Source organism: Chenopodium quinoa, unplaced genomic scaffold, assembly GCF_001683475.1.
Source record: "Chenopodium quinoa cultivar QQ74 unplaced genomic scaffold, ASM168347v1, whole genome shotgun sequence".
Lineage (NCBI taxonomy): Eukaryota > Viridiplantae > Streptophyta > Magnoliopsida > Caryophyllales > Amaranthaceae > Chenopodium > Chenopodium quinoa.
The window spans coordinates 357533-374903 of NW_018744369.1; the positions used below are offsets into that span (position 1 = coordinate 357533).

At 42.6% G+C, this 17371-nt stretch overlaps 1 protein-coding gene across 1 annotated transcript; it reads right to left on the bottom strand.

Annotated features, from left to right (window-relative positions):
* Window positions 1-1360: 1360 nt before the first annotated feature.
* LOC110696798 (protein ACCELERATED CELL DEATH 6-like) lies at window positions 1361-16135 on the bottom strand. The gene is made up of 3 exons (XM_021874134.1): window positions 15163-16135; window positions 2305-2852; window positions 1361-1867 (listed from the first exon to the last, which is right to left on the bottom strand). Exons 1-3 carry the CDS (start codon window positions 16133-16135, stop codon window positions 1361-1363), a joined length of 2028 nt encoding a protein of 675 aa, XP_021729826.1.
* Between the last annotated feature and the right edge of the window lie 1236 nt (window positions 16136-17371).

Genomic DNA, 17371 nt, shown 5'->3' on the forward strand with positions numbered 1-17371 from the left:
ATATAAATGAACATTTACCAAAATAAATATGAACATTCATTAAAAAAATCCATTACGAAACTAAATTTACATTTCTATAATTCTACAAAACAAATCAAATTATTTATTATATATATTAGGGCAATTGAACTCTATTTTTGATTTTTTTTGTCCAGTAATTGTATAAGTTAATAACACACACCACAATTTAAATAAACTTAAAATAGAGTAAATAAAGCATCATTTTACTATAATCTTAAGAAATCATTATTACTAAGTAAAATTATAAGAAATCATAAACTACTACTATTGAAATTTCATATTATTGAAAAATAAGAAAATTAAAAAGTTAGGTTTTGATCTTTTTTTCAAAAAAACAAACAAAATCATTAACTTACAATTTGATTAATGGCCGTTCTTTTGTAGAAATTTTCTTCGATTTTTTTTCAATTAACAAGTAGAGATCTAAGAGCATTTTGATTTATTTTTCAAGAAATATTTAGAAGATCTTGGTAGTTCAGGAGAGAGAAAGTGGTAAAACTATGAGGAGGGAGAAATATTAAATGTTACAAAAATTATGAAGAAAACTGATTTATAAGAGGAGAGAGAAAATATAAGAAATAAAGAGATAGGGGTTGTAGGTATTATGGTAATTTAATGTGGCGGGGAGGGGTGGTGTAGGCAATGATGCCTAAAGGATGGTGTAGGTAACAACAACTAGTGATTTAGAATGACATAAGTTTGCATCAGACCTAACTTGACCCGACTTAATGGAAATCAGGCCAATTGAGTCACCTAAATTGACACCTCTAACCTTTTGTAAACAAAATTATAGTGACATTACTCAGCCAATCTAAGTTTAACACGCAACATTATAAGGATTTTGAAGTTGGGTGTGGAAATAAACTGTGATAAAAGTAAAATTGAAAAAAACAACCAAAATTGACTTTGCACAAACAGAATAATGCGGGGTTAAAGTAAGTCTGGAGTTAGACTTTGTTCTTTTGAGTTGAACTTGACTTAATTAAACTGAAATGATGTGAACTATATCAAATGCATAATTAATCTATTGATTAAATCTATGCTTTGGCCAAACGAGAAAACACAAAATGTTACAAGAAAAATAAAATTCCTTAAGACAATAGAGTGATATTATAATGTGTGCACAAGGATATATACGCTCAGATATTCAAGAGATACAACTTCATTAGATGGTGAAATCAAGGTCAGCTTTCTTTTCTGAGCAAAAATGTAGCAAATATCGAATTCGCAATTCTGATAGCTGCTTGAAGTTCCTACACAAGAAAATCAAGCATAACATAATTGGTACGACCAAAATCTCTATCATACGTCTTATGATTAACCACTTCCATCTAGAATCTCACGGCTTCATCAAAGATAAAATCTGAACATCAACAGATCCTGCTAAAAATGCTAGTAACATAAACAATATTCCGACACTAATATATAACCCTCCAATGAAGAGGGTGATATCTGTTAGCTTTTCCACAATCATCCCAAAGATAAGAGCTAAAGCTGACATTACCGCAAAAAGGAATGCAAAACCATTGCATATGATAAACAATTTGAAAGCCGGGGATCTTATTAAAGTTGGAATGCCAGTGTCATCCTTGTAATCACCTGGAGGGGTGAAAGCCGCGGTAAAACTTACAGTGATGATGAGTGTGGCTACCACCAGAAAAGTGTTAGCTCTCTCCTTGTTGGTTAACTTTAACTTCCCGTCTAATGATAAACTGGTATTATACCTTGTTGAATCTGTCTGTTTGGCTATAGTTTTTTTCTCGCTATTTCCTTGGTATTCTATTCTTTCACTCAGTATTGACTTTTCACCTTGAACTCTTTTCAACATCAAATCCATAAGATTAATCTGCAATAGTCAATTAATTAAAGTTTTTATTATAGATTAAGTAACACTAATAGTTTGTTATTGATATATTGTTAGGATATGTCTTGAATCAATAAGGTCTTGTTCCCCTTGAAACTACTATCACAAGAGTCCACAGTGTTGGGTACAAATTTTTTTTTGTTTAATTTTTAGGCCTATTTCGACCTATTCTGTTTTCTATTTTGGGAGAATTATATAAAATTATAAATTCCCTTAGGGGTTAACCTAGCCAAATAATCTTTAATGTTGGTGTACTCGTACTATGACACTATCCTCAAGATCAAGGATGTTATGTACTTCCATGCAGTGGTAACCACATTATGCATTCATGTTTGTTGATTTCATTAATATTTCCCACACCGTCATAACAACTATGAAATGATGTATGACTAATAATAATAAAGGAATTGAACGCTAACCTGCTTTCCCGACATGACTTTTTCACATGGATCTTGCACATACTTTTCAAAGAGATCCCTAGGCGTCAGCAACTCTTTGTTAGTAGAGTTTCCAATAACATGTTTTTCTTGTGTCAACTGGCACACAACTTTGTAATGAGCACCTTTGACAGCCAAATGTAGTGGAGTGTTACCATTGTCATCACTATTATTGAGCAACTCTTTGAACTCTTGTAATTTCAACAAAAATCTAACGACATTTGTGTTTCCTGTTTCTACTGCTACATGGAGAACATTTTGACGGTTGCTATTTAGCAAACAAATTTTAGGATGTAGTAGTTTGATTATTTTAATTTGACCTCCTTTTACAGCTTGGTGAATAGGAAAAGATCCATCATTGTCCACATCACGTTTGAATTCAAGATGTGGATGTCTTTTCAATAATAGTTTCACCCCCTCAACATAACCTATGTGTGCGGCGTAAGACAAAGGATTTCGCCCTTTACTGTCAAATGAATCCATTAGTCTTGGAGCCTTCACAATTATTTTCTTCAAGATAGTTGCATTACCTCAAAAGCATGTTGGCTCAATTAAGACATGTTTATTGAAAAATGTATAAATAAACTTTATACATAATATAAAGGAAATTTTTTAAATTACCACCAAAAAATATAACCATCTTCGAACTAACCACCCGAATACTTTTTTTTTATTTTAAATTACCACCCATTAAATTAAATAAATGCTCATATTACCACCCATTTTAAAAATCCGGTGAATTTTATGGTTGCGGGCCCCACCTAATGTTTATTTTGACCATTTGACTGTTTTTTTTCCCCGATTTTTCTCTTTAAAACGCTCTCCTAACTTCAATTCACATTTTTCTCTTTGAAATTTGGTAGAATTTGGTGAATGAAATGTGAATTAAAGTAAAGAGAGCGTTTTTAAAGAGAAAAATCGGGGGAAAATCAGTCAAAAGGGTCAAAATAAGTGTTAGTTGGGGCCTATAGATGGAAAATCCACCGGATTTTTGAAATGCGTGGTAATCTGAGCATTTATTTAATTTAAGGGTGCTAATTTAAAATTAAAAAATTAAATGGGTGGTTAGTTCGAAAATGGTTACATTTTTGGGTGGTAATTTAAAAATTAACATAATATATACAATATGTATAAAATTAATTCTACAATAGCATGATATAATGAAGTTTCTAGCCAATTGTAGACATGGTAGGTGATTAGGGGATTTTTATCCACCAAGCGCCGTTTGACAAGTGGACCAACCAGGTTCCGCCACGCGTCCTCCACGGACCACTTAAGACACGCCACGTGTCCACCCATGCCAAATGGGACAACCGGCCATCAAGGCCCATTTCAGTCTAGAAGCCCGATCGGCCCTAGGTTTACCTTAAACCTAGAGAGTTGCACGCTTCCCAAGGCTATAAATACTCGATTAATCCTCATTAATCGGGGGACCGAATAATTAACGGAACGGAGGAGAAACATTACGGAACACACTAATAACCGGCTGATCTCGCTAGCAAGGCAGATTACCTACATTAAATACTCTCACCTAGAGAGACCTTATTACTTTAATTTCTGTATTAATTACTCCTTAATCAGGTACTAACTTGACCGTTGGAGGCGGAGCTCTCAGGAGTCTCCGTTATTTTGCAGGTACAGGCGTCCGGTTCCAGTCTCGGAATTGTAGCTCTCCCGCAGGACATCAGAAAACCCCAAAACATTTGGCGCCGTCTGTGGGGAGAGTACTTCAGAGATGGCATCCAAGTCTGTACCGACCCCAGAAGAGAGGCGTCCCCTAGACGACCCTCAAGTTCAGTCGGACCATGATACCGAAAGTGAATTTGAAGTTGAAACTCATACAGCTCCAGACGGGACCCTAAGGGCCCGCCGTACCCGTCATACTGAAATAAGGGAACGGGAGTATCTTCAAACAGGAAGTGAGCCAGCAGGCGCACCGCTTGCTCGGCAACAGCCGACTGATGGGTCTGCTCCCATCACAAGGAACGAACTCATGACCTTCATGAGGGGATTCAAGGGAGAGATCCAAGAGTTGATCAACAAAAAACCGCCTGCTTCAGTCAAAGAGCAGGCGGCCAAAAAACCTTCCACTTCACTGAAGAGGAAGCCAGTTCAAGGGCGAGAGGCGACTCCCCATCCTAAATCTAAGAAGCGGGAGCCGTCTGCTCTTGATTTCACAAAACTCCGTTATCCTACGGGAAATAGGAAACCGGTTCGTCATATTCAGGCGGACGGGTCAAAGCAAACGTTCACAGATGCTCGGCACCTGCTAGAGCAGAAGAAGAGTGACCGATTATCAGAGTCGGCTTCTACTTCAAATTTTCAGGACAGTTTGCGAAATGCCTCGATGAGGCCAACTCAGTCGTACCATGAGAGTCAGTCAGGCGGCACCTCCCGTCAGTCTGGCTTTCATAGTGCGCAGGCGGTACCAAATTTGCCATTTGTGCCGCAACAACAATATTTTATGCAGCCACCTCCATTTGGTGGACCTGCAGCAAAAAACGTCCAACCTATGGACTGGCAGCTACGGCTGCTTAGACTTGGTGAACAGCCGTCGGCCTTCTCCAAGGAAATTACTGAAGCCGCTCAGCCGGCCAAAGTAAAAAATGTTTTAGTAGGCGCCTATGATGGCACTACTAACCCGGAAGACCATCTGATGGCATTCACCAACCTGATGTACCTTCAAGGGTTGGATGATCCCACTTGGTGCAAGTGTTTCCCAGCAACTCTCAAGGGAATTGCACAGCAATGGTTCGGCAACCTGCCGACTGGTTGTGTAAACAGTTTCAGGACGCTTGCTTACTTATTTGCCTCCAACTTTGCAATGAACATCCCTGCGAAGAAAACGACCCTTGATTTGGGAACAATTCAGCAGGGTGAAAAGGAGGGGCTTCGTTCCTACATCAGGCGGTTCAACCTGATGAGAATACAGATTCAAGGGTTACCGGATGAGGTAGCTTATACTGACTTTTTTAGAGGTCTCAAAGACGGGTCTACCTTCAAATTTGATTTAGTTCGAAAAAGGGTGGCGACTCTTCAAGAGGCCTTGATTGAAGCAGAAGCCTATATACAGGCGACTGATCTGTGTACAATGAAACAGTCGGACGGGAAGAGGTTCGACAATAGAGAAGGACGACAGAAACAGTCGTCCAACAAAGATGAAAAAAGAAAAGGGGTCTGGGCGGCTGATTCCTCTAAACAGCCGGCCAAGAAGAAAAAGGAATTCAAACCATACTCCCCAAAGTATGTGTTTAACAAGGATAACCAGTTTATCCTAAAAGAAATAAAGGGACGGCTCTCAATTGAGAAACCGCTCCCCATGAAGGGTTCTGCGAGCAACCGGAACCAAGACAAAATCTGTGCTTATCATGATGACATTGGTCATCACACCAACGACTGCATTAGTCTCATGCGGTACCTAGACCGCTTGGCTGATCAAGGTGATCTTGACACTTATGTCAAGAAATCTACGGGGAATACTTCCTCAAAAAAGCAGTCGGCCAAAAAGAATCAACAGGCCGACAGTTCCGATACAGATGATGCAGTCGTCTACACCATTGCAGGCGGCTTCTCAGGAGGCGGCCCCACTATTAGGGGCAACAAAGATAATATAAGGCGGTTAGATGTAAATTCTGTTCACCAAGAACGACCGTCCAAATATACATTTCCTGAGATTGTCATCACTGAAGAGGATCTAGGAGGAATAAGGGGGCCGCATGACGACCCTCTCGTTATTGAATGTAAAGTGGCCAACCAGAGAGTTGGTCGAATCCTCATAGATACTGGGAGCTCTTCAGATCTCATCAGCAGCAAATGTCTGTCAAAACTGAAATATCAGACGGACTGCATACATCCGGCCTCCCACCCTTTAATAGGGTTTGGAGGAGGAGTCGTCCACCCACTGGGACGAGTTGATCTACCCGTCCGCCTGGGCGAAAAAGGGGAAGGACGACACATGGTAGTCCGATTCCTAGTTGTAGAGGAACTCTCTGCCTACAACATGATTCTGGGTCGCCCAACCCTGAATAGTGCCAAGGCTGTTATAATCCCGTCACTTATGCTGCTTAAGTTTGAAAGGGACAATGGAACAGTCGGCTCCCTAAGGGGAGATCAGAGGATGGCCCGAGAGTGCTATCTCTCGGATGTCAAACCCACTGCTAAGGCCACTGGGTCAAGTGGAGAAAAAACAGACCTTGACAATGTCAAGGAAAGTGCGCCTGTTCAAGAAACAGGCGACAGAAAAAGAAAGGCGTCCCAGACAGAGTCCGCCAGAAAGGCAAGAAAATAGCAATCATTGGCAGAGGACCGGCCGGATGAGTTCCGCCCTCAGCCGGCTGGTGAGCATACGGACCTGATATTAGACGACTCCCGCCCTGACCGAACAGTCAAAGTTGGGACGACTGCTCTGGGAAACCTTGGTGATGACTTTCACAACCTGTTGAAAGAATACAAGGACATCTTTGCATTTGAAGTCCATGAAATGCCAGGCATTAGTCCTGATCTGGCAGTACACAAACTCGCTGTGGATCCGAAAAAGAAGCCGGTACGGCAAAAGAAGCGGAACCAGGGTGAAGAAAGAGGTCAGGCGGCCGCCGCCGAAGTCAAAAAATTACTTGATGCAGGGTTCATTCGGCAATGTTACTTCCCAGATTGGGTTGCAAATGTGGTACTTGTTAAAAAGCCGAATGGCACCTGGCGAATGTGTGTAGACTACACAGACTTGAACAAGGCGTGCCCCAAAGACAGTTACCCTCTGCCCAAAATTGATAACCTGGTCGACTCAACAGCCGGCCATGCCTTGATGAGTTTTATGGACGCCTATTCTGGTTTTCATCAAATTCCTTTGTGGAAGAAAGATCAGGAGAAGACGGCCTTCGTCACTGATCAGGGATTATACTGTTATACGGTCATGCCGTTTGGTCTTAAGAATGCCCCGGCTACATTCCAACGAATGATAAACACAGTGTTCTTTGATCAGATTGGGAGAAACGTCGAGGCATACATTGATGATATGATTGTTAAGACTAAACTTCAGAAAGATCATCTGACGGACCTCCGAGAAACTTTCGCCACACTCAGGCGGCACCATGTCATGCTCAATCCCAAGAAATGTGTATTTGGAGTTGAGTCTGGGAAATTTCTCGGATTCCTTATCAACCAGAGAGGAATAGAGGCGAACCCTGAGAAGGTACAGGCGGTCATTGACATGCAGTCGCCTCGTACCGTCCGAGAGGTTCAGAAGTTAACAGGTTGTCTGGCGGCCTTGGGAAGATTTCTAAGCCGATCAGGCGACAAATGCCTATACTTTTTCCAGGCAATTAAGAAAAAGGCAAGGTTTGAATGGGGGCCGGATGCTGAGGCCGCCTTCCAGAAATTAAAGGTTCACTTGCATTCCTTGCCAAGGCTGGTCAGCCCTTTGCCCAAAGAAAATCTCTACATGTACCTGGCCGTCTCTGATCATGCGTTAAGCGCGGTGCTCCTTGCTGAAAGGGACGGCTGTCAACTTCCGGTCTACTTTGTCAGTCACGTACTGAAAAATGCCGAGTTGAGGTATCCCCTAGTGGAGAAATTTGGTCTTGCACTCTTCATGGCTGTTAAAAAATTGAAGCCCTACTTTCTGGCACATGCAGTCGTCGTGTATACCGACCAACCGATCAAGCGGCCCCTTACCACCATGGAGTCCTCCGGACGAATGATCAAATGGGCCATAGAAATGCAGAGTCTCGAAGTTACTTTCGAGCCTAGAAAAGCAGTGAAGGGGCAAGCCTTTGCTGACTTTATTGTAGAGATGACTCGTCCTCCTGACTCTCAAGTTCCAGACCAAGTCTGGAAGGTATATGTGGACGGAAGCTCTACTTCAAACGGTTGTGGAGCAGGCGTCGTATGTCAATCTCCAGAGGGCGACAGGTTCGAGTATGCTCTACGCTTCAGTTTCCAGGCTTCAAACAATGAGGCAGAATATGAAGCTTTACTAGCCGGGATCCGCATGTGTAAGGCGGCCGGGGCAAGGAAAATAGACGCCTGTTCTGATTCACAACTGATAGTGAGTCAGTACAATGGCGAATACGAAGCAACACATCCGGCCATGATCAAATATTTACAGGCGGTCCGACAAGCAGTCGGCTCCCTTGAGGATTTCCATCTGATCCAAGTACCGAGATCAGAAAACAACCAGGCAGATGCACTCTCGAAATTAGCATCATCCGCCTCCTCCGATACTCCTCGAACTGTGTTTTGGGAAGTAATGGAGAAGAGAAGCATCGAGGAAAATCCTATTGGAATTCTAGACAGAAGCTCAACCTGGATGGATTCAATCAGGGCATATCTGACAAACGGTACACTGCCGGATGATCCTCAACAGGCGGCATCACTGAAAAAACGAGCCTCCTGTTTTGAAATGATACAGGGGGAACTGCACAAGAGGGGGCACCTTCAACCCTTCTTAAAGTGTGTTACTCCTGAAAAGGGACGAGAGATACTAGATGATCTTCACTCTGGTTTCTGTGCTTCCCATATAGGTGGTAGGATGCTTGCTCAAAGGGCAAGGCGGCAGGGCTACTTTTGGCCTACTTTGGAAGCAGATGCAATGGAGATGGTGAAAAAATGTGACAAGTGCCAAAGGTTTGGCAAATTAATTCACCGTCCGGCTACTGACCTCACTACCATTCACAGCCCATTACCGTTTGCTAAGTGGGGCATGGACATTCTGGGTCCATATACGCCTGCTACAGGCGGCAGAAGGTATATACTTGTTGCCGTTGACTACTTCACTAAATGGGTAGAGGCGGAGGCTGTAAAGGGAATCAAGACGAAAGATGTAATTTCATTCATTTGGAAAAACGTCATCACTCGGTTCGGGGTTCCCATGTCTATGGTTTTTGATAATGGTCCCCAATTTGAGACGCCTGTTCTCAAAAGCTGGTTGGGAGACCAAGGAATTGGACATTACTTTGCATCTGTCGGCCGTCCACAAGCAAACGGCCAGGTAGAAGCCTTTAATAAAATCATCTCAGACGGTCTCAAGAAAAAAATTGAACGAGCAGGCGGCCTATGGGCAGATGAACTACCACATGTTCTTTGGGCCATTAGGACGACTGAAAAAGGGGCGACTGGAGAAACTCCATTCCTCCTAACTTATGGTGCAGAAGCTGTTCTTCCAATAGAACACTACGAGCCGACTCTTCGAGTAATGCTATATGACGAAGAGGCAAACTGGGAAGCTATGCGCCTGGCATTAGACTCACTTCCTGAAAAGAGGGGCAATGCTGTTTTGCGCCATGAAATCTACCGCCTGAGAATGACTAGATCATACAACAAAAAAGTGCACAGGCGTCCACTCAAAGTAGGGGACTTTGTACTTAGAAAAATGGAAGCAGTTGGTAGGGCTAACGAGTCTGGCAAACTAACTCCCAACTGGGAAGGACCCTACCGAATCTATGCGGAAGTCAGGGACGGTACCTACCGTCTGGAAACACCAGACGGACAACCGTTGCCTCGAACTTGGAATGTAGATAACCTTAAGAAATATTTCTTTTGAATGATGTAAAGTAAAGAGCTACTTAATAAAGTTGGCACTTACTATTCAATTTTGTATTACGAGGGGCATGTCGTCTGTACCTTTACAGTCGGCTACTCTCCATTGAGTTTCACTCTTTATCTTTACAGGGGCATGCCGTCTGTTCCATTACAGTCGGCTACTCTCCCTCGAGTATTTTACTCACAATACTTAGCTAAAAAGTTTAGGGCCTGGCCGATCCTGTAACTAACAGGCGGCTACCCTTCTTTTACTTAGCACATACGTTCACCAAGAACATACCAAGGCCACTGGCCGAATGATCAGACCAGGCGCCTAGTCAACTGATCTAACTTTTAAAAACTAATCCGACCTGTCCCAACATTATAGCAGGCGTCCGGCGGCATCCATTCGGATGAAATTCGTCGCAGAGAGCAGCTCCCTTTTGGGTGGAACATTGTTCTATAAACTAATTACACGGCACCTATACGACTGTCCCAAAGGGCAACCACGTAGCCGTTTTTGAGACAAGGATAACTCTATCACTAACCAAACCAGTGGTAGCAGTTGACATCTGAGTCAGATGACCGCCTGTATTACTTGGGATAAATGCAGGGGGTACCTATTGAGTTAATAGCCAACAAACATTGGCGAATCAAGGGGTCTAGCCGGCCTACGCCGCCTGGTACCTCTACTTCTCAAACAAAAGTGACGGCGACTGAGTAACTCCAAAGTTAACTCATAGTCACTCCTTCAAATTTGGTATGGAACCTAAAAAGTTTGAGTCGTCCGCCTGTTTTATACAAACAAGGGCACTCGAACCCCTATTCCTACTGGATAACCTATTGAGTAAATAGCCAACAAACATTGGTAAATCAAGGGGTCTAGCCGGCCTACGCCGCCTGATACCTTTACTACTCAATCAAGATTGTGACGAAGACTAAGTAACTCCTATGTTAACTTAATAGTCACTCAAACTTAGTACTGAGCCTAAAAGGTACGAGTCGTCCACTTGTTTTTAATAAACAAAGGCTCTCAACCAATACTCTTGCTAGGTTAACAAATAACAAATTAGAGGCCAACATTGGCAATAAAGGGAAACAACCGGTACCCGCCGCTTGTTTTCCTACTTAAATTCCTTGGCTACTTGGTAATTCTATTTACTTGGTCAAATTGAATAAAGAGTTCGAATACCGATTGATTAAATGGCCGACTGATCATCTATCCTGGAAACAGACAACCAGTCGTCCAGGGGCATAGGCGGCATACTTACTATTTGTACCTGTCTTAACGTTCGGCCATGCACAACAGTCTGTCTAGTGAGCAAATTTCAAATACTTAGACAAATTTGAACAAAAACAAAAAATTTGATTAAAATGAGCCGGCCATAAAAGACCAGCAGAATATTCAAAACCCCGGCCCCCTGGCCGGGTAATTACAAAGCAAACGGCACGCAGGCCGTGAAAAGAAAAAATATACTTAAAGCTTAAGAAGGGGGCAGTTCAGTATCAGCAGCAGCCGCCTGGTCAGCACTCTTCTTGCTGGACTCGGCCTTAGCTGCATCATCTTTTGATGCCTTACCCCCAAGTGGCACAAGCGCCACAACCGGCTCTTCCTCCTCCAACGCAACGTCCATCGCCTCTTCTTCAGCAGCCGCCAGGATCTGTTGATTATATATTTCCGAACACTGGCGGTACGTTCTTTCCCATGAGGCAAAGTCGGCACTGGGGAACAGTCGTTCCCAGGTCATGCGTTGGATTTGGGCGGAGTCTTCCACCATCTCCCGGACGAGCTCTTGTTTCTCTTGCTCGGCCTTGTCCGAGAGCTCTTGGGTAAGACTCTTCTCCTGGTTCACCAGGCGTTCTTTTACGTTAGCCAAAGATTTCTCCATGGCTTCGTAAGAGTGCATTTTCTGACGAAGGGGCTTCAGCTCGGCTTTAAGTTTGGTGACGGTCCCCTCCAGCTCGTCAACCTTCTTTTGGGCCGCCTCTAGCTGAGCCCGAACAGCGGCGGTCGCCTGCGCCTGATAATAAAGAAGATCAATGGTCAGTACTTCATTTTGGGCAATTTGAAACATTGCTTTATCACAGCTGGAGGCGGCCATAGCCTTTGCGGCCTTTACCTCTTTGTTTTTCCGATCAATCGGCTTGCGAAGGCTGTTGACTCGGAGCAGGGCCTAAGTACAAAGAAAAACAGGCGTCAGTTTCCAATCATAAGGGTTAACAGGCGTCCTGGAACTTCAAAAGGGTATACCTCAGCTAGGATCCCCGAAATTCCATCGAGGTCAAGGGTGCCGGCACCCTTGACCGCCTCCCTGTCAGAGGGAGGAACTACTTTAACCATTGACTTGGCTACCTCAACCAAGTCAAGTCCCTGGGGGCCGGCTGCATTAAGCAGAAGGAAAAGCAAGTTAGACCTAATCAAGAAGGAAGCAAGAGTGAGTTTTTACAAGCAAGTGTCCATACATCTAGGCGGCCCCGCCTGGGTTTTTGAAGAAGTGGCCGGCTGCTTCTCAGCCGCCACTGTTTTCCTGGAAGACCCAGGAGAGCTTGCAACAGTCGTTCTCCGGGCCTTGGGGTCCGGCTATTGCGAGGAAGAAGCCCTTGGAGTGCCAGACTGAAAACAAAAAGAGTTAGTATATGCATAATACAACTTAAAGGGGAAGAGTTTTTAAAGCTTACCAAGGGTGCCTCCTTGCTGGGGGAGTCGGCGTACGACTGCTTCATTAGCGAAACCCGCAGCATGGCCGCCGCAGTCTTAGATGCTGTTATTTTACTCATGGCGTCGGCTGAAAGAAATAAACAGCAAAGTTAGTAAAAATCCCAAGTAAACAAGGCGTGAGAAAACAGAGTATTCGTCAGGCCGGCTACCTCTAGAGCACCGACTGCCGAGGCCACAGGCGGCCAAGAAGTACTCATCATAGAGCCACTTGAAGCTCGGGACGCAGTGTAGGGGTACTTGCTCTCGTACCCCTGAAGTAGAGTTCACCCTAGTCTCTACTTTGAAGAGTCCTTTGTCTAGGATCTCTCTTTTAGCCTTTGGGGGAACAGGCGGCATGCTGCGGCCGCCTGCAAGAAGAGGCGGATCTCTGTTCCACTTGTTAAAACGTTTGTTCAGCTCCGTGTCTGAACTCTCGATAATAAGGAAGGTGTTCCGCCAATCCTTCCATTTGTTTGCCTTACCTCTCGTCATGAGGTAACCCCTGTGGCTTGTTAGTTGATACCAGCCGGTACCTCCCGACTTAGGGGTCCGGCTGAGATAGTTCATGTGGGCGAAAGCCTCAAAACTTGGCTCCACCCCGTTCAGTTCGCACCCGGCCACATAGCCGAGTACGTTTACCCAAGAGTTGGGGGCTAACTGCCATAACCCCAGATCATACCCATCTAAAATCCGCTGAACAGCCGGATGTAATGGGAAGCGCAGACCAGCTTTGATGGCCGCCACATAGCAGCCAAAACAGCCGTCACCATAGCTGGTACCAGCCGGCCAGACGACAGTATCTTCTGGATCCGGCACAAACAGTAAATACTCCGGGCTCATTTTGTGGTTAGCAATAAAGCTCGCCACGTTGTCTCGCATGGTTGCGATCCGGCCCCGGGGCACCCTGCAGTAGTAGGGGGTGTTTTCCTCTCTGTAAGAGGCGGACGGCTCTGCCCAATTATCCCCCTTCTCCACTGCATGGGAACTTCTCGCCTCTTGTAGGCGGTTATGTTTTTCTTCTGAGTCAGAAGAACTATGGTCAGAAGAACTATGGTCAGAAGAGCTGGAATCGGACTCGTCCCCTGACGAGTCCGAAGAGGACGACTCCTCCCCTCTCCTAGAGGGGCCCGCCTCCTCTCCCTTAGAAGGAGCAGAAGGTAAATTAGACATGTCCACGGTTAGATGAGAAGGGAACACCTTGGTCCCTCTCTCAGAACTGTCAGCTTGACAGTCGCCTCGTTCCACATCTGGCGCCTGGTCAGATGTTTCGCTAAGGAGTACCCTTTGGGAGGAGCCGTCTGAGTTTGATATTCTAGCAGTCTTTTTTGTTCTGGCCATCACGTTCTGCATAGACACAGATTCAGTCGGACTCTGTATAAAGGGCAAAGATGGGTCCAGAAAAGGGCAGGCGGCACTCCTAGTCCTAGATTCAGCCGTCCCCGGTGACCGGCTGATCACTAACTTAGGGCGTGTCGTGTGCTTCCATGGTGCCATTTCAAAAAATAAAAAGGAAATTAAGAGTAAGAGAACTGAGTTACCTGAACGGATGACAGTTGATGAAGTCCTGAAAGTTCGGGTCAGTCGGCTTGTCAGAACAGGCGGTAGGCAGAAAAAGTCCGAAAATGTCAGATCAAGTTCAGGGGTCCGAATGTTCTCGCAAAAATTCTCAAATGTAAAAATGACCGAAGTCAGCACTTCCTTTTATAGGCAAAATGAGAAGGCGAAGGGTCGCTTCCGAATTCAAATTTGGGCGGGAGAGTCTCCCGGCCGTCTGCAAGGTGACACCTGTAACGGGCCGTCGCCTGTCACCGTGCGACACCTGTCACAGGCGACACGTGACCAGTCGCGTGCCACCTGTGAGGGGCAAATGATTAGGGGATTTTTATCCACCAAGCGCCGTTTGACAAGTGGACCAACCAGGTTCCGCCACGCGTCCTCCACGGACCACTTAAGACACGCCACGTGTCCACCCATGCCAAATGGGACAACCGGCCATCAAGGCCCATTTCAGTCTAGAAGCCCGATCGGCCCTAGGTTTACCTTAAACCTAGAGAGTTGCACGCTTCCCAAGGCTATAAATACTCGATTAATCCTCATTAATCGGGGGACCGAATAATTAACGGAACGGAGGAGAAACATTACGGAACACACTAATAACCGGCTGATCTCGCTAGCAAGGCAGATTACCTACATTAAATACTCTCACCTAGAGAGACCTTATTACTTTAATTTCTGTATTAATTACTCCTTAATCAGGTACTAACTTGACCGTTGGAGGCGGAGCTCTCAGGAGTCTCCGTTATTTTGCAGGTACAGGCGTCCGGTTCCAGTCTCGGAATTGTAGCTCTCCCGCAGGACATCAGAAAACCCCAAAACAGTAGGTAAGGTAATAGTGACACAAAGAACTTGAGAATTATTTCGTTGTAATTGATACAAGAAGACTTAGCAAGAAGAATAATTACAAAGAATACACAGATTTACGTGGTTTTTAGTTGTGGCTTGTGTAGGGGCATAGTTTCTTTCTACTTCAAGGCATTTCAGAAATTATTATAGGGAGATATTTAGGACGATTATTTGATGGAGATAGTGATGTGTAATATATTGAATTGCATAACTTAAGAACTTACCTTTTCTCTTTGTGAACATTGTCATATGGACAATTGATTTTGCATCCTTATTCAAGTCAGTTTGAATCTGCCAATTACCCTCTAATCCATTAATCATATTATCCACAAGAGCACTCTCACCCCAAGTCTTGATCGCTAGAAATAAAGGACAAATTTTATCCTTGTTCAAGCAATATGCTGCTTGTGGACATTTATTATATAGATACTTAGCCATTTCCAGATGATTATTGAAAACGGCGATATGTAGTGTTGTGTTACCTTTATCATTCAAGGTTCTACATGCATCCACATAGATATTTGGCCACTCAAGAAGTGTTTTGAGAGACTGCAAGTTGCATGCTTTTGCAGCCGAATGATATGGAAGGTCACCTTTGTAGTTGGCTAGATACATGAGTGTGTCGCAGTTTCGTCTAAGCAGATCAACAACCAGCAGGGGTTGATCCATACTCGCAGCAACATGGAGAACATTACATCCATCTTCTGGGCATATTAGGTCATTTAATTCAAACCTTCTATCTGAAATGATTTGACAAAGTTGATTTAGGTCCCCATGTAACAGGAGCTGATAAAGATAATCATCTATGGGTATCGACTTCAGGCCTCTTGCAGCTCTTTCTAACACAAAATTTAGTCTTGAAAGTAAACTTTTGTCTAGGTCACTTCCTAGAGTTAGTTTCTTAACCAATTGCAAAGGAGTGTTACCATCTTCGTCTTTTTGATTGATCAAAGACTCAACTTCAATTGAGTTGAGAATATTAGTGATTGATGTAAGATCAGCAGCGAGTACAGATACATGTAGCATATTTTGACCTATTGCATTGAGTAGGAACCTTGAGCTAGTCAGTAAGTTGATCACACTAATATGACCCCCAAGTACTGCCTGGTGAATAGGAAAGGATTTATCCTTATTGTTTATGAATGCACTATGTGGAGCTACCGTGAGCAAAATTTGAACCTGCTTAAGATAACCCATGTATGCTGCATAAGATAGGGCTGTCCGTCCTTGTTTGTTAGAATCATAGCAAGCATTAAAAAATAAACCGTTGAATTCCTTCTAGAATACTTTTCCTAAAGAAAAAACTAGGTAGTTGGAAATAAATTATGGTGTATACAATCATATATCATACTAAAATAGACACTAGGAATGACACTACCGCTTCCTTGTGCTTTTTTTTTTCCCTCCGCCCGAAACTCCCCTTTTTTTTTTTTTTTTTTTTTTTTTTTTTTTTTTTTTACTTTTTTTTGGCCAATGCCACCTACTATAACTTATACTTGAAATATATTCACCAAATCTTTCAATTGTGGTAATTTTGATTCACATGCTTTCCATATATGTAATAATATATTTTACATATAAATTACTTTATATCTTATAAATATTACTTTGTGCACTATTGAAAATTTTAAGGTACAACAACATATACCTTGCTTGGTACAGAAAAAAACGCGAAAAGAACATGTAGCCGTTTTGTAAATAACATATAGCTATTTTGTAAAAAAAATATATAGTTGTTTTTGTAAAGAACATCCAATTTCATGTTTTTCTTTTAATTTTTTTTTTAATTTTTAATTTTTTTTTAATTTTTTTTTACCTGAAGAACATCTGTAATATTAATAATGAACATGAAAATATGATGTAATGAACATTATTTATATATATCCACCATAATTTTAATACTTAATTCAAAGAACATTTTACAATTAGCAATGAATATTATATCAAAAATTAAAGTACATTACACTAACCATTAAAGAACATGGACATATGTTCTTTTCACTCTTTTTTTGGTGCAAATATATTCTTTTTATTTTTAATATTATATTATTTTCACTACAGGTTTATGTTCTTTTTATTTGTATAATTTTTTATTTATTATTTTTTTTTTTTTGTGAAATGACGGTACGATGCAAGGTACCCACGGCTGTAGGAACCATATATACACTTTATCTTTAAATAGCACACTACACCATATTTTATTCTTTTAAATTATTAATATATTTTTAATAAGATAATTTTGTAACAATATTAAAAAAATGATGAATCTATTAAGTTATATATTCATAGGTTGGTAGGATACAAATTATTATTAGGAATCATCTTACTAATAGCATATAATTTCTTGGAGAAAAATCACAAATGTTCAAAAAAATCCGATTTACAATAGCTCTATTGTATATCGGTGTACAAATGAAGCAAGTTAACTAATTA